General features: G+C 36.2%; 1 protein-coding gene across 1 annotated transcript in view; it reads right to left on the bottom strand.

Annotated features, from left to right (window-relative positions):
* The window catches only part of UGGT2 (UDP-glucose glycoprotein glucosyltransferase 2), an 82,599-nt gene that overhangs the window by 2,698 nt on the left and 63,677 nt on the right, over positions 1-16,224 (bottom strand). The window contains exons 30-38 of the mRNA XM_065629780.1: positions 13,856-13,940; positions 12,064-12,149; positions 9,015-9,113; positions 7,824-7,908; positions 7,220-7,402; positions 5,894-6,054; positions 5,474-5,588; positions 1,677-1,793; positions 265-409 (exon numbers count right to left, since the gene is read on the bottom strand). Of these exons, the coding sequence (XP_065485852.1) occupies positions 265-409; positions 1,677-1,793; positions 5,474-5,588; positions 5,894-6,054; positions 7,220-7,402; positions 7,824-7,908; positions 9,015-9,113; positions 12,064-12,149; positions 13,856-13,940 (1,076 nt within the window). The remainder of the gene's footprint in view (positions 1-264; positions 410-1,676; positions 1,794-5,473; positions 5,589-5,893; positions 6,055-7,219; positions 7,403-7,823; positions 7,909-9,014; positions 9,114-12,063; positions 12,150-13,855; positions 13,941-16,224) is intronic.

The following is a 16,224-nucleotide window of genomic DNA, read 5'->3' as shown; positions in this document are numbered from 1 at the left end:
ATGATGTGGAACAGTTGGTTGTGTCTGACGTCCGAAAATAGGACACCACTAAATTTTCTCTCAGATTCTGGCATGAAACGAAGGATTTTATCCTCTTGGCGTAACTCCTACATAAAGAGGCATGACACGTCTCTTAAAACCACACGATTTCTCTAAGAACAGGGAAAACAATGCAAATACAATATTTGTGCCTGCTGACCCTGATCTTAATTTCAACTATATTCATTTTTTAAAAGCTAACAGATGAATATGCATGTAAATTACCTTTTTGAACGGAAGACGTTAGATTTTTCTTCTCTTTTTCAATTTGCTGTATTAACTTGCGTATCTCAGTGTCATAGTCCACCCATTCGGGAACTATCCGGGCAGCAGCCTTTAATTTTGGTTCTTTGGTTTGGGGATTGTTGCACTGAAAGTTTAAAACATACTACATGTAAACAAAGCAAATGTGAAAATATTTCCTTTCCAAGGAACTTACCTAAAAATAATTTTGTCAGCATTTACAGTTTCACACAGAGCGCAAGGTCAGTTATCTTGATATTACTCAAAAAAAATTTCACACAAAATTGTGAAGAAACCCTGTTTAAATAACTCAAAATATTTTATTGTAAACATTGATATTTTAATTTTTATTTCTCCTGACTATATGGGTAGCAGAGACATGCCCAGCACAGGACTACTAAAATTTAGAGAAAGTTACACCAGGAGATACAAGATATACGTTAGCATATCGAAATTGAATCTGATATGGTTTATATAAAGTTTGTGATGCTTCCTCCAGCGTTGTCTAGAAAATGTGTTGATTACTTCCATAAAATAACATAAATGGAAATCATAATAAAAAGTGATACGTGGTAATGGGGGTTGAAAGGTCTAGTAACTTAATTTCAGTCTGTCTTGACCAGAGAGCACCCATGTTTGGTGCACAAAAAGGCTTCTTTTAACAACCGTAAAGACACAAACAAAACAAAACTATTTGCATACTGAATATTCGCACCAGATTCCAGCTGTTTTTCTCTTGAATTATGTCTCTGAAGTATCACAGTGTGTGTGGGTTGTCAAAAAAGGAGAATGGGGGGAAAAAATGGGATGGGGGGAATAATAACAAAGAACATTTTCTCTCTGTTGCAATTCCCAAAGAAAGACACTTTCTTCTTTCTAAATATGGGTCGTCTCCTCAGCATTACACTTTTTCAGCTCTGCTTTATCTCCCCCTTATACTGGTGAAACGGACAGAAAAAATCATGATAGAATTAAGTCCTCTAGGCAGCGGTTTCTGGAGGAACCTCCTTTGCAGGGAGCGCAACAGCAGCGCGCAACACCCAGGCATTAACACTACTTGGTCAGAGTTCCACTAACCTGGCTGAATATTGGAAAAAAATACAGAAAATAGATGTATAGGTGCAAAAAACCCCAACCCTGTCCAGTTACAGACAGCAATATTTAATTTTGGGGTACAGTTTTCAGCTTTAGCATCAGTAAATCTGGTACGGAGCAGGTGGGAGAGGTGTCAGGGGAAAGGAGAAAAGTTGCTGCATGGCGGGGGACGGGACGGGACGGGACGTTCCAGCGCCTTCCAGCAAGGCGGCCTCCACGGCATCACACACGCGTCTCTCAGAAGCCACAGGAATTACAGCAAAGTTTATAAAACTAATTTTAACTCAGCTTCAACTCACCAAGTCTATCGTTTTAGCCTTTTTCTTGGATTCGTCGTCGCACCAGGTTTCACACCAAAGCCATTCCTGAGGGAGAGACTTAATAGCAACTTGATGAATCATATTATTGGGAAGATCCTGTACAGATTGTGTAAAAACCAGAAATTAGCATTGAATTCAATGTACCTGGTTATCCGGCAACTCCTTAAAAGTAGAATATCTTTGCCTATTACCATTTCTACAAATTGTTCTTGTGTTTCCTTCTTCTTTGGGTTCCTTCTAAGTGCTCACCTCGTTCTTTTTCACTGGGTCATGTTCATTTTGATGGCCAGCTCCACCTCTCATTTCTCAAGCAATTTTTTCTTGTTCTCACATCTGTCCTTCCTTAGTATGACATAAACCAGGGGTGTCAAACTCATTTTCACCAAGGGCCACATCAGCCTGGCGGTTGCCTTCAAAGGGCCAAATGTAATTTTAGGACTGTGTAAATGTAGGAGAAAAATGAGTTTGACACCTCTGACACAAACAATACTATTGTCTGATACTTGTGGTTCAGATACTGCATGTCATACTGTAAAGACTCCTAAGCAGAATTCGACTGTGTGAAATTATTAAAGGAAAACTTAACCATCTTTCGATTCATCAAATTTGGAAAAAAAAAAAAAAAGCTCAAAAGCATATAATCCAGGATTTCACCACTACTTTAAATTTAGACTCCTGAGAAAATGGATTCCAGAAACATGAATGTGAAAAGGAAAAGCTATTAAATTGCTACTCTGGCTATCTTTTTTTTTTTTTTTTTTTTTTTAACCTTTCTTATATAGTCAAGTACTCTCATCATGAAAACTCTGACCCAATATCTTGCTGAAAGCAGAGAACAGCATTTACAAATGAGAAAAAACTCAGGGTCGTACGCCGCTTGTGCTCTGCTCACAGTTACAAATAACAGGTGTAACTGGGAGATCCGTTCGTAAGCTCCTTCACATGTACAACCCCTACATTAGATCTAAAAAATAAACGTCAGTACTCAAGTATTAATCACATCTCGTTTTGCCAATTCACATTGCACTATGTGACAGCATAAAAGAGCACATATAGTCGCATTAGGAAAGGCATATAATCTAATTCAAATACAGACATCAGTACAGAAAAATTACACCAAATGTAAGTATACTGAGAGTCAAGATATTAAACATTAATTTAAATGTTTTATTTTTTTAAAATTTCAATTCTATGAATTTTTGGAAGATAATATAACTGGTTTAATCACCATTTCAACTTCAAGACAAAAGAGACTGGTTTTCTGCTGTGCCTCTCTGACTTTCTAAACGAAATCACAATTCTTTAGTTACTACAGTAACTCTCAAAATTGTGAATTTACAAATTGTTATATGGAATAGAAAGTAGAAAGACAGCTGCTAGGTCCAGAATTTAAAGTAAATAGAAGAATATATATATATATAATTTTTTTAAATTCTAAACAAAAAGTTGCTTATCCTTTCAGAAGAAAGTCATTTATGCTCAAAACCACTGAAATATATCTAGAAGATCAAAGAGAAAATATTTAGGAATTAGAAAACTAAATGATTGTTTTTACTGTCAGTGCCAACAGTCTTGTTTATTCAAAATATGTAAACTGCTGAAATTAAAATCTTCTAGGCTCTCACAAACAACATTTAAAAGCTGTTCTTTACAACTGTTTTCACCTTTAGAGAGATATCTACACAATTTTAAAAGGAGACTCCTCTACAGTAGTAGCATTGCTACTAGAAAATAAAACTTCAATTAAAAAATATTTTAAAATTGCCTCTAAACAAAAGAATTAGTCTTCCATTCCTTTCTGCCAATTTTATTCTTTAAGAAAAGATGGTTACTTATTTTTAATGAATTTCTATTAGTACAAATATTTGTTTTGTCATCTACACATAGACATTTCTGTGCTTCTCTTAAAAAGTACAATTAAATATGCTGTATTGGAAGTCTAGTTTTTATCACGTGTATTTTTCTCCCTAGGAGTTCTTTACTCGCTCTCCTTGGCATTTCAAATTACTTTTTTCCACTCCACCTACTTCTATTTTGTGGTTTATACTACTATAACCTTCGCTACCACCCATGAAGGCAGCAGTGCTGGCAGATTAGCAAACAGCTGAGATTGCTGCCTCTTTGTGAAGGGCAGTGAGCGCTCCAGTCAGACATTTAAAATAAAAAAGAAAAAATGTGATCATAATGCATCCTTATCAGTAGATAAAAGCTCTCCAGGACTCTTGTAAAGTATATTGCACTGTGACTTGTATTTCTAGGAACGTTGCTGTATTTGGCGTAAGGGGCAGCAATGAAGACAGAAAGCCATTCGCATCAATACAGTCAGAAAGCAGATTACTTTGAAAACATTACTTCGAAATATTTCCCTTTCCAAAGTAATTCCAGCTCCATTCTGCAAAGATTTAGCAACCTTAATGTCTGCTCTCAGCGCTGATGTGCTGAGGGAAGGGCGGTTGACTTTTAAGTGGCTTTCGATTTGATCCAACAGACTTCTAAAGAGATATAGGCTATCACATATGAATGCTGTAATTGAAAATATAAGAATTAAAATGGAAAGATGCACATTATTAATATTTTTAGAACATTAGATAAAGTTGCTGTTTGTGAAAAGCAGCATTTTGGTGGAAGCCCGGTAACCAGCTTCTGAATCTTAAAGGTCTTTCTGAAAGACACCTTGTACATGCGGTAAGACTATGTTTGAAAAACATACAGCTATATCTCTAAGTGTGTGATACATATGGTCCACAAAAGAGTGGTAAAACCTGACTGTTGCTGTCAGATCAGTCTTTTGCTCTTAACAGTTACACCTTAAGGCTGCTCTAACTCCCCGTGTCCACTCTGGCTTCAGTTCGTAGTGCCCAGTATCGTAAGAACCATGATTTTCAATTTTTAGTTTTATTTCTGAAAAAAAAAAATGCAAGTGGCAATAACGTACTCATGCAAGCAAGAGAAACTCCCTTGCGGAGTAAGGGGGTGGAACACAGGCACTGAGAGATGTGGGCTTTGATGCTGTGGGACCTCCTGACTGCTGTAGATAGGTAAATCCTCTTGTGTTTCAGTAATTCCGCAAGCAAAACTACAAAAGCAGGGACAATCTCTCTAATGAAGCCTCCTGAGGTGCACCCAAAGAGAGACAAAGTATTATTTACTCGGGCAGAAATCAGATGAGCTGTAGTATCCATCTTCTACTGAGTTAAGGAGCCCCTACTACAGAAGAAAATAAATTTAAGCACATTCTGTACATCTCAGATCTATTTACATGCTTGTGACTTCTACCCTGACTTACCCTTCCTGGCTTTAAAAATTAGTGGAGTTATATAAGTGAAAACTACAGTCATTCCAGGATGACCATGTCCAGCAACCACTACAGTGCATTAGCAGTTAGCTTTCAACAACAAAATTTACATTAATGGAAAAAAAGAAGAGGAAAAAGCTCTTGCTAAATAAGAATATCATTACCGTTATCAGAGTATAGCATTATCATTAGAAAAACACAAATGCACATGGAACAACTACGACTAAACAACAGCTGTCCTCTATGCTGTTTTTTCCTCATCTTTTTTGTAATAAACAAGTATTTAAAGTAATCGTCATTTAGTGTTCAGTTTTCTGAACTGTCCTCATGTGCACACCTGACAATGCGCTAAAACAGCAGTAAAGGGCAAATATTAATAGTTTCAGAATTATAGAACATACACATTGAGACACAAAATAATTCCATGCATATTGAGAAAAACAAAGAAAATAAGCCCCAAATTGCTTAAAACCATATATACCTGATCTAGATTGGATAGACTGTTTGGATCTTGACTGAGAGCCTGGTACTGGCCCCGAAGCCTGTCTCCTGCTGCAATCTTTCTGAACTTCTTCAGATCCACAACATATAAGGCACTATAAAAATAAAAATGAAAAAAAAAATATTTGTGGAGTTTCATCTTCTTTTTGGTAACACTAATAAAAGTAATGAGAAACCAGAGACTGTTCCCATTCTAAAGGAATATATTTTTTTTAAATTAAATAGCTGAAGTTACAATAAAGAAGTGAAATCACCATGTCATTAGAATTCATGCCTTATTCATTTCTTATTGAAAATGACTATAGGGCAATTGCTTTTGAGTGCCTCAGTGATCAATACCAAGACCCAGATTTTAATAAAATTCACAAACTGCACAAAAACATGTAAGGTGTTATCTCACCTAATATGGTATTTCCTTTTCCCAAGATGCGATGCCCAGTATCCCGATTTCCAGAAGCGGTACCCGTCCATTTCTTTACGGCTGTCACAGAACGGTGTGTATCCATAGGGAGCTCCCTTCAGATCCAGATCCCTGAGTTCTTTCAGGTCACTTCTCACAATCTAAATAAAATACATATTTATTTTTATAATTTAATGCTGTTTTTAAGGTCTGCATATGAGGGTAGTTACTGTGGCAAGCTTTCCAAAGTTCATTTTGTTTAAAAAAAAACCCTGAAACACTACAACAGTGGAGTATAGATAAAGTATTCCATTGGAATGATACTTACCAAATTATTGTTCAAGAAAAAATAAGTGCTTGTACTGTGGCCATCTGTGTAACACATGTAATTATAAGCAAGGTATTTTTAATTCATAAACCAGTGCTTCTGGTCACCCAATATTCCTTCATGCAGGAATATAACTTTCAAAATCGACTGAGCATCTCCCTTCTAAAAAAATCCTTCCTATTTGCTACATAACTTGGGCGCTCACAAATTATTGCATTATTTGAAAAAAAGCTTCGTATCTCGTAGTGAAGTACTTTTAAAAACAGGTTATAAGAACATTTTACAAATGTCCTTTATTTACTAAGTCAATCAGTCTTTCACCAAACTCAACTATTCTAATTTATCAGTGGTAAAAAAAATTTTTAGCTCTTTTGGAGTACAGAGAAACCTGTACAGTAGTGAGGACAGACAACCAATTTTGCCGCTGTATCCAGATGAAATCGCACAATGTTGCGGTCTGCACTGATACACATAATTTATTCATAAGCTTTGGAAAAGGACTAAAATAAGTAATATTTGTTCTGAGATTTTTAATAACCATGAGACTCTTCAATGTCTCGTCTCTTTGAGACAGTATGTTACCTTTCAGTATATTACACAATACTAATTTCTGAGTGAAAGACTGCACACAAATTTAAGAAAAACAGAGACAGGATTAATCTTGAAAATTTTCAGCCATCTAGAAGTTGTTTAAATGGTCTAAACCAACCACCTCAGTCTCCTTCCATAGTGGAGAAGTTCTCTCGCAATCAGCTCAGAGACCGAATCGCTCAAACATGCCTTATGTGAAATGCACCTTTCCCTCTCCACAGGCAATTTAGGGCAACTCAGGGTGGTGAGACTCTTAATTCCTGCATGACTAAAGACAAGTGAAAACATTGCATTTCATGTTCTGCAACACCACTCGTTCTGCTCATACATATACAGAGAATGAAACTGGATTGATTTAAGCCAAAATGAATTCCTCACACATTTATAGAACATTATTTTTTTCTTACCTGGTCAGCATCGACAAATATTATTTTATCCACAGCCAAAGGGAAAAGAACATCCAAAAAAAGAATTTTGTAGCCCCAGATAATTCTTTGTTTTTCTGTCTGTTGATAAAGCCAGCGGGGCCACTTATACTGTACTAACTCATACTTGAAACCATATTTTTTAGCCATGTGAGGAATAACATCCTAGAAGAAGAACCAAACCACTGTTAGTTGCACATGTATGCGACACACAAGGATCCAAAAGGAAAAAGAGGGAATGTTGCAACACAGCTGCACTTGTGTTTGCCTTACCGACTGTCTAATGTATGATTTTAAAATTTTTATTTAGTTCTAGCAGCATCCTCAGCTAGACAAACATAAAAAGCATTTCCTTCAAGCTCTTGGAGACTATCCCAAGAGAATAAATTATTATCATACAACACCGGGCTTTGGGTTCCAGAAAAGAACAACCTTACACGAGACTTAAAATTCTTGGTTTTAATGCATTCAGAGATCATTTCCAACTGTGAAAACTTAATTTCAATTATATAATCACTCAATTGTAATTAAAAAAAACCCTACCTAAAAATTTTTAAGAAAAATTAATAAAAGACGTTTCTCCTACCTTAAATGTTGGAGAGAGATAGTTTTTCAGAAACCAAAATTTAACTGGTGTTTTTGTATGACGTAGGACAGAAAGCATCATAATTCTGTGGAAATATAAGTCTATAATAAACAAACAAATATACAGGTCATTAAATTTCAACTGCACCTAAAAGGTGCTGGAACTTCCTAAGTATAATTTTCCTTAACCGAGTTTAAGCAGAAAATTCTGTCTATTTCTAATTAAAAGTTTTAAAGAGCATGTGTTCAAGACCACTTTGAGATAGACTCATCCGATCCAGATTGACTAAGCAATATTAGAAGGAGTAATTTCAAAAGCGGATCTGTTAACAAGTTTTATTCTAAGAGAGGTGCCTGACAAAATGAGAATAATGATTAACACCTTATATTAAATCTATTACTGAGATAACTTATTTTAGAAATATATTGGCTGAGTTTAATAGGTTGCTAAAAAGAGAAACAGTAGGGAAGAGAAAGCATAGTTCAAGTTAAGATCCTTTTCAGAAAACCCTCGATAACTGTAACAATCACTATTTTGGGTTCAACTTTTTTCACTCTTGTGGCATTTGTTTGGTGCAACCAGACAGATAAGGAACCCCTTGCAACATTACAAGAGGTCAAGTCTGTCTTAAAAATCAAGACAAAACAAACTTTAAAATAAGGTAAAGCAGCATGCAGGATGTTTTAAAATTAATTGTTTTCTCCTTTTAAAATAAAGCATTTCCCTTTATGAAGGTTATTGTAGGTTGAAGGAAGTAAATGCAGATGTTCAAACTGCATCAAACCACTAGGAAATAGAAATCAATACATACAAAATACTATTTTCCAAATAAATGGGTGTGAAAGAATTGTGAAATTCCATTTTAGGATAGGGAAAAAAAAAAAAAAAAATCACTAAATCTGACACCTGTAGACAAGTACTCAAATCAAAAAAAAGTAACAGAGATGGCTGTGAACAGATTAGGCAATATTGTAAGGATTCTCTAAAAGCAATCATTGCTCTTAAATGGTATTTTTGAACATTTATACATTGAATCACTTTGTTCTAAAAGATTAATTTAATGCTCACTGTAAACAACTTTTCTATATTTCAACAATTTATTCTTTCCACCTTTTAAAAAAAAGTCAGTTTCTTTAAGTTGCTTAATTTACAGTACCACTATGAAATTGTTTCCCTTTTACCTTTCCTTACCTTAAAAAACGTTCATATAAATGTCCTGAAGCAACTGAAAAAATGTTGAGAATATCACTTTTGTTTTCATTCTCTTCTGTTGAAATTTCTTCTGAAAATCTAAGAAAAAAATATTATATAACATAAACATTCAGCAGAAAGAAAATACTACGTTACCCTTAAGCTCAAAGAATCAAAAGTAATAAAATACACGAAAGTAGTACTAATCCTACAGTAACTGAATACACTTAAATTCTACTCCCACTGCACATGCCCATGATCCCAAAATCTTTTGGGAGCAACACCTCAGGACACATGATGGCACAACTGCAGTCTCTAATATTTTCAATCAAGCAGAACCCAAATTTGGCAAGAACTCCACATTTTAGCAAAGCAAAAAATCAGAAATACACACAGCCACAAAATCTTGAGAACTGGTTATTTTTAAAATCAGCAACGGTTATTTTTCAAGCTTCATCCAGAGGCATTCTACATCAGAAGAACCAATGCATATTCCTGAGGTGAGGGACGTCTGTGTAGCCCCACAGGGGGCTGAGCTGAATACATGCTCTAAAATACAGACTGAACATAATATAAAGATGGGCTCACCAGGCCAAACCACATATTTAGCCCAATAGCTTACCAAAAGCAAATCATAAAATCATTTTGGTTGGAAGAGGCCTTTAAGATCATCGAATCCAGCCATTAACCTAACTCTGGCACTAAACCGTGCCCCTAAGAACCTCATCTATGTGTCTTTTAAACACCTCCAGGGATGGTGACTCCACCACTTCCCTGGGCAGCCTGTTCCAATGCCTGACAACTCTTTCCATGAAGTTTTCCCTAATATCCAATCTGAACCTCCCCTGGCACAACTTGAGGCCATTTCCTCTTGTCCTATCACTTGCTACTTGGGAGAAGAGACCAACCCCCTCCACGCTACACCCTCCTTTCAGGTGGTTGCAGACAGCGATCAGGTCTCCCCTCAGCCTCCTTTTCTCCAGGCCGAACAGCCCCAGTTCCCTCAGCCGCTCCTCATCAGACTTGTGCTCCAGGCCCCTCACCAGCTTTGTTACCCTTCTCTGAACTCTCTCCAGCACCTCAATGTCTTTCTTTTGGTGAGGGGCCCAAAACTGAACACAGGATTAGAGGTCTGGCCTCACCAGTGCCGAGTACAGGGGGAATGACAAGGCTGAGGAGCAGCAGCCTTTCCCAGAACACTCTCATAACATTCAGTGGTCTGTGGTAATGGGACTTCAAGTATTCTTCATAATACTGAGTTCTCAAATTCATCCAATAACTCTCCCTATAAGCTACCCTATATCTTTGAGGTATGTTGTCCAGAGGTTTTCTGCTTCTGCTGCACAGCATTCTTTGCATGCTTTGAATACCAGAGTCTTCCAGGATTGTTTTTTAATCATGTGTGCCTCCCAGTACACACAGCTGGGCCATGGTGGCCACAGTTGCCCTCAGAGCACTGCCACCTTACCCAAACTGGTTACAGCACGGCTTGACATTGTCAGAGACTCACCTCAATAATCTTTTTTTGAGGTGAGTCATTCCTCTGACACTTGAGATCGTGTGAGCCGCTCCTATTAATTTTTTTTCTGGTTAGATCCCATTTAAAAGTACACTTTAAAAAGTATAAAAATAGGTATCCCTCAATCTTGAAGAACAAATGAGACCAGTCTCAGACCTCCAATGTATTTAAAAGAATTCACATCACTCCACTAATACAAAGCTGAAACCTCAGAAGGCTGCAATGTAAGTGGTGTGAATAATCTTCTGAGAAACCCACGTTCTTTTCACTCAGCAAATGGTGAGAGGATCCTACCTGATCAGCTCTACAGCAAACACAAATGGAAGGGCCATACATGGGGCGGCACTGACTGCATGGTGTGTTATCTCCAAAGAAGGCAACCCCCCAACTAGCACTAGTGTCCCCTGCCTCCCCCAGCCTTGATGATCCAGAAGAAGAATTATCATCACCTTGAAGGAGTGGATGAATTTATTGTGTTACCAGCATTCCAGATTAAAGACCATAGCTCAGTCTCCTCTGACATTATGAAATCAAATAATTCTGGATTTACTAAGCACGTTTGCCAGCAACCCAGTTTTCACACATAAGAACATTTTCTTTTTGAGATGTTTCTTGCGAAAAAGGTCTCTGAAGTGTTCCAAGCAAAGAGCGCTCAGAGAGCATCCAGGCCACTGTTTCTAAAGTCAAAGGTCATCTGATTGAAATGCTCTTGAAAGGACAATTAACATGTCTCGGAAACCTACACAATACCCCATATTCTGATCCACAGCACACATATACTAATCTATTTAAAAAAACCCCTAAAATTATTTTTGTAAGCAAAGATGAAACATCCTTTTTTCCCTTTATCTCATTATCGAAAATGATATCAGAATTTAGTCAGAATTTGTATGTTATTATTAAAAAATACATTCAAATGTAAAAAAAAAAAATCAATTTGAACCACACACCACCCACAGACAACATAATTATAAGCAACATTATAAGCAACTGAAACCAAAATTTTACAATCATACATGGCAAATTAGAAATACTGCAAAGTTGTTAGCCCCAAATGTAAAGCTTGAGACATTTATTACAATTATTTATAGAACTCAGACTTCCGAAAAAAAGGTATTTTATTGACGAGTACAAAAACACTTCTTGACCTTTCATAAATTACGTCTAGCAGCAGACAAGCAGCATCAGAGCCTGCTTTTTGATGTTCAGTTTGATACCTCTGAGTACCACGTTACTGGCTGAGATTTCCACATTGAGACTGATTCCCTGCCACAACAACATAAAAATCATGCCAACTGAGGAAATGAACAGGAACTAGAAATGCAAAGGAGGGATTAAAAATGAAAAAAATAATGAGATGTACATGATATTATAGCTTATCTACACTCTCCCCCCTTTTATTTATATTATAAACACCTTGGGGAACCTTTTTACATATTTGTATCAGTACCAAGTAAGAAACACTTACTTGCTATGATTAATAACAAACATGTCCTGGCACAGTTAAAGTATACACAAATTATGCATTACCTTGTAAGTGATTGCCGATTTCCTTTTTTTCCTGTTGTTCCATCAGTAAGGAGATCTTCATTCATTTTATCAGGCTTTTTCTGTACCTAGTCATTAGAATAAATGTATTTGTGTAATTTGGGAATTGATAATAATTACTACAGTTGCGATATCTAACTATGACATACTTACTGGCTAGAGCTGGACCAACATCTTACCAATTTCTATTTCAGTAAAATACTGAACCGCATTAAACTGAACAGTAAAGATGTCATTTCATACTTTTAAACTATGTACAGAACTTACTGCAATAAGAAAAGTAATCAATTATGAAAAATTAAATGGTGAGTAATAAATCAAATAGCATGTTCAAGCTCTCTGTACTTTTAAATGCAAACAGTAACTAAGTGTGGGGAACTGTATCCCATTTTCTCCCCTCCTGAGGTATTGACCCAGCCATTCACTGGCAGAAGGGCAGAAGGGGTGTCACACCACGCAGGGAACTCACCTGAAAGGAAACTCTGATTCTCAAAAACTCTTCAAAACAAAAAAGCAACACATCTGTCGCCAAAATATAAGCTCTCCTGTCCAACTCAAGCAATTTCTGTTGTCTTAACCAGATGCTTAACAAAGGCTGCAAATTAATTTTGTTTGCTGACCTTCATTTGCTTGATTAAAAGAAACCTAATTGTTTCTGAAACCCAAATAGCTTCTAAAAGCCTAAGTGTTTGAACATATTTAACTCTAACCATATTAATTTCACATGTTTATACTAAGCTAATGTTTACAGGTTTCTGTTCACACTAAATCATGTGTCCTTCTAGCTAATACTTCTGAAGCCATATCGTGTGTATTGCTGAAGCGATTCTACAGTTCAATTGCATGATAAGAGTTCATTCTAGTTATAAGCTTAATATGTACCACATAAGAAGCTAGAAGCTTAATATGTTGCACACGGAATAATTTCCCTATTTTGACCCAACTGGCAGCCTGTGGTTTAAAGGCAGGGTCATCACGCTCCAGAGAATTACACTTCTCTCCAGGTTCTAGAAACTTTTGGTTACAGGACTGGGGAGAAGACTCGTATATGTGGTTTTAAAGTTCCTTTTGTGCTTATGCTGACATAGTTCTCTCTCCATGTCTAAAATTAGGATACAATGTGCCAAGGACACCGACACAAAAATGTTATTTACAAAATAGTGGAAAACATATAATACTATGAGGTCCTTTCTCCTTTATGCAACTCATGTTTCATCATCTCTTTTTGATAAATCTTTAAGAATGAAAGGAACAATTTCATTCACGCAAATTTGATAGCTTAGGGTAGAATTCAACATACCTAATTTTAACTTCCTCTCTGGTATCTGGATGTCATGTAAACTTCCTCCCCAGTCACGGGAGAGAACTGGGTGTCTCAAGAGCTGGTCAGCCCCTCAGTTTAAATACACACACGAGCTGGGATGAGCAGTCCTTTGGACTGTCTCTGTCATTCTGCTAAGCAGAGAGGGAGTTTAAGGCCCCTGGACTACACTTGTAGACACCTTACGCTAGATGAAAGAAATCCTATCCACGTTACGCACATGGATGTGTCATTTTAACAGCTATTTAACAATCTCCAATGAAATTAGTATAATCTGATTGGATCAAATTAACTGCATTAATTTGCACACCCCTCTCTATTTAATTATACAAAATCTAAATTATATATTCCAGTATACATCTTCCAATTAAATATAGCCTAAGGCATGTAAGCATTAGTCATATTTCATGTAAGGAAATACTGCAGACAAAAAAAAGGTCTGTCTTTACGTACTTGGACTTTGATAATTTTGCTCCTGAAGTTGTTTAATACCACGATAACATCTGTCAGGTCAGCTACAGAATCTGTTCCTTCATGGCTGTGAGGAGAAAAAAAAAAAATGCACATGTACGGGCTCGTTAAAACATGCACTATTACTTGTGTTTAATTAGAGTATAAGGTTTAAGATTGCTGATATTTATAGAAACAAAATTTCTTCAGTTGAACTTAATTATAACTTCAGAACTTTTGGAGTTTTAATCATTACTAGACATTGTCAACAGTGGTAGCCCTCAATTTTTAATTTGAATTTTCACAGGAAATTTTATCAACCAATGAAAAAATGCAACAACCTAAAGCTGAATACGTTATCATGTATTATACAGGTATATATACCATTAAAATATGAAACTGCATTTTATTTTTCAAATATGGAAAACATCTTAGAAATTGCTGTGTGACACCATTGAATGTACTGTTAAAATAAATCTGCCTTAAAAAGTCTAGGGAAAGTTTCATCATAGTGCTGAGATGGTAAAGACTGGCTTTCAACTGGTTGGCTTTGGTACCTGTACCCCTAAAGACACGGCTGTGCAAGGCACCACATGAACATTTGCCCTGTTGAACATCAGTTTAAAGCCACTCAGGCATCTCAAAACTGTACTGCAGTCCACTAAGTGACAAGTATGAAAAATGTTGCTGTCACTCTGTGATACAGTGTAATGACATAATTCTCAAATTTTATAGCTTTTATACCTCAATAGCACATATATTTTTCCTTCAGTCTTTTCTGTCTTTTCTGTCTTTTAACAGCATTACGTGGTTTCCTCTCGCTAAGGCTTTGCATAGAAAAAATTGTTTTAAGAAACTAATCTGCTACCCTTTGGGCTTGATTTTTTTTTTGCCTAGAAAACAGAAATATTTAAGCCATGTTTCAATCTGTTTCATGCTAATTATCTAAAAATGACAGCATTTTATTTATCTGAATTTTCTAATGAATGTATTTCTGTAAAAAGCACCTGTGGCTACCAAGTTTCGTAGAGATAGCTGATTCTTGCACAAAACAATGTTCAGGATTATCTCGACTTTTCTCTGATTTAATTTCATTTTCACACTAGGAAAATATTGCATATAAGAACACTTGGCCAAGAACTGACTTTTTATCACAGGGATGTACAGTACTCAACATAAAAGGGCACAGATTTCCATTTTAAGTAAAGTCTGTCATTAAAAAGCTCTAGAATAGTAAACCTAGAGTCAAACACAAACTGCTGATGGCAGAAATGGCAGCAGCTGGCAGAGTGTTCCTATTTTTGCCCTCAGTTTTTTGGTGTTTTTTTTTTACACAATCAAAATTTTCTATTATTCATTCAGTTACCTCAAAATCTCTGTGTTATGAATTCTGTAGGTTGCTCTGCAGCTCTGCTGCTGGAGATGATTTAGCAAAGTCTTTACAATATTCTCAAAAGTGTTTGGTGTGGCTGTAAATTTAGTAACATTGCTTTGTCTCCCTAAATGTCTTCCATGGATCCCCCACTGTTGGCTCCATCTTTAGCAAGTGCCAATTGTTTTCCTCTGCACAGCACTCGCTGCGATGAATTTCTGTCCCAGTATGAACAATGTACTGAAAATAGTGATAATCACCATTAGTTACCTCAGACACTTAATGTTGGTCTCAAGATCCAATGTATCTGTTTCTCCATCCACATATTTGTGTAGTTCCTACTATTACATTATGGCAACTTCTTTTCCTGACAGAGGAATTAATTTCAATTCCTGGTCACTCAACAATATGCTAAATGGCTACTTATAGATTAAGATATTCACTTGTTTTTAGGTAGGTATTTCTCTGAAAGAAAACTGAGTCCATCGTACTGTTTTCTAATTCTAAATCAGTGTGCTGAATCTTATACAGGACCTCTCCTCCTTTCTCTGTCTCCGTGCATATGATATTCAGCATGCTGTAATTTTATTCATGAAACAGATGCACATTTCAAATGAACTATTGTGTGAATAAGGTTTTGAATGTGACCTGGGGTTTGGAAGAACTGGGATCATGACTTATAAACTCCCTTAAAAAACACAGTAAGGATTTTGTGTTTTGTCCAAGAAGTACTGAATGCTGTCAGTGTAACAGTTTGAAAACTCACTGAAAGCAGGCACAACTTCCTTTTTAAATCCAAGCAAAATGTCTTACACGCTGACATCGTTCTTATATTGTTATATAGTTGTACAAAATAGAATGTGTCCAGCAAACTATTTATGTCACAGCTTTAAAATGTTTCAAAACACCTACATACTTTTAGTAAAAATACAAAGAAATCTCAATGTAATATAAATGATAATTTTCCATATGGAAAACAAAAGCATTCAAGTTCAACAAA

Source organism: Caloenas nicobarica, chromosome 1, assembly GCF_036013445.1.
Source record: "Caloenas nicobarica isolate bCalNic1 chromosome 1, bCalNic1.hap1, whole genome shotgun sequence".
In the NCBI taxonomy this organism is placed as follows: Eukaryota; Metazoa; Chordata; class Aves; order Columbiformes; family Columbidae; genus Caloenas; species Caloenas nicobarica.
Note: the sequence above shows the minus strand (reverse complement) of the source record. Positions and strands in the feature narration are given on the sequence as shown.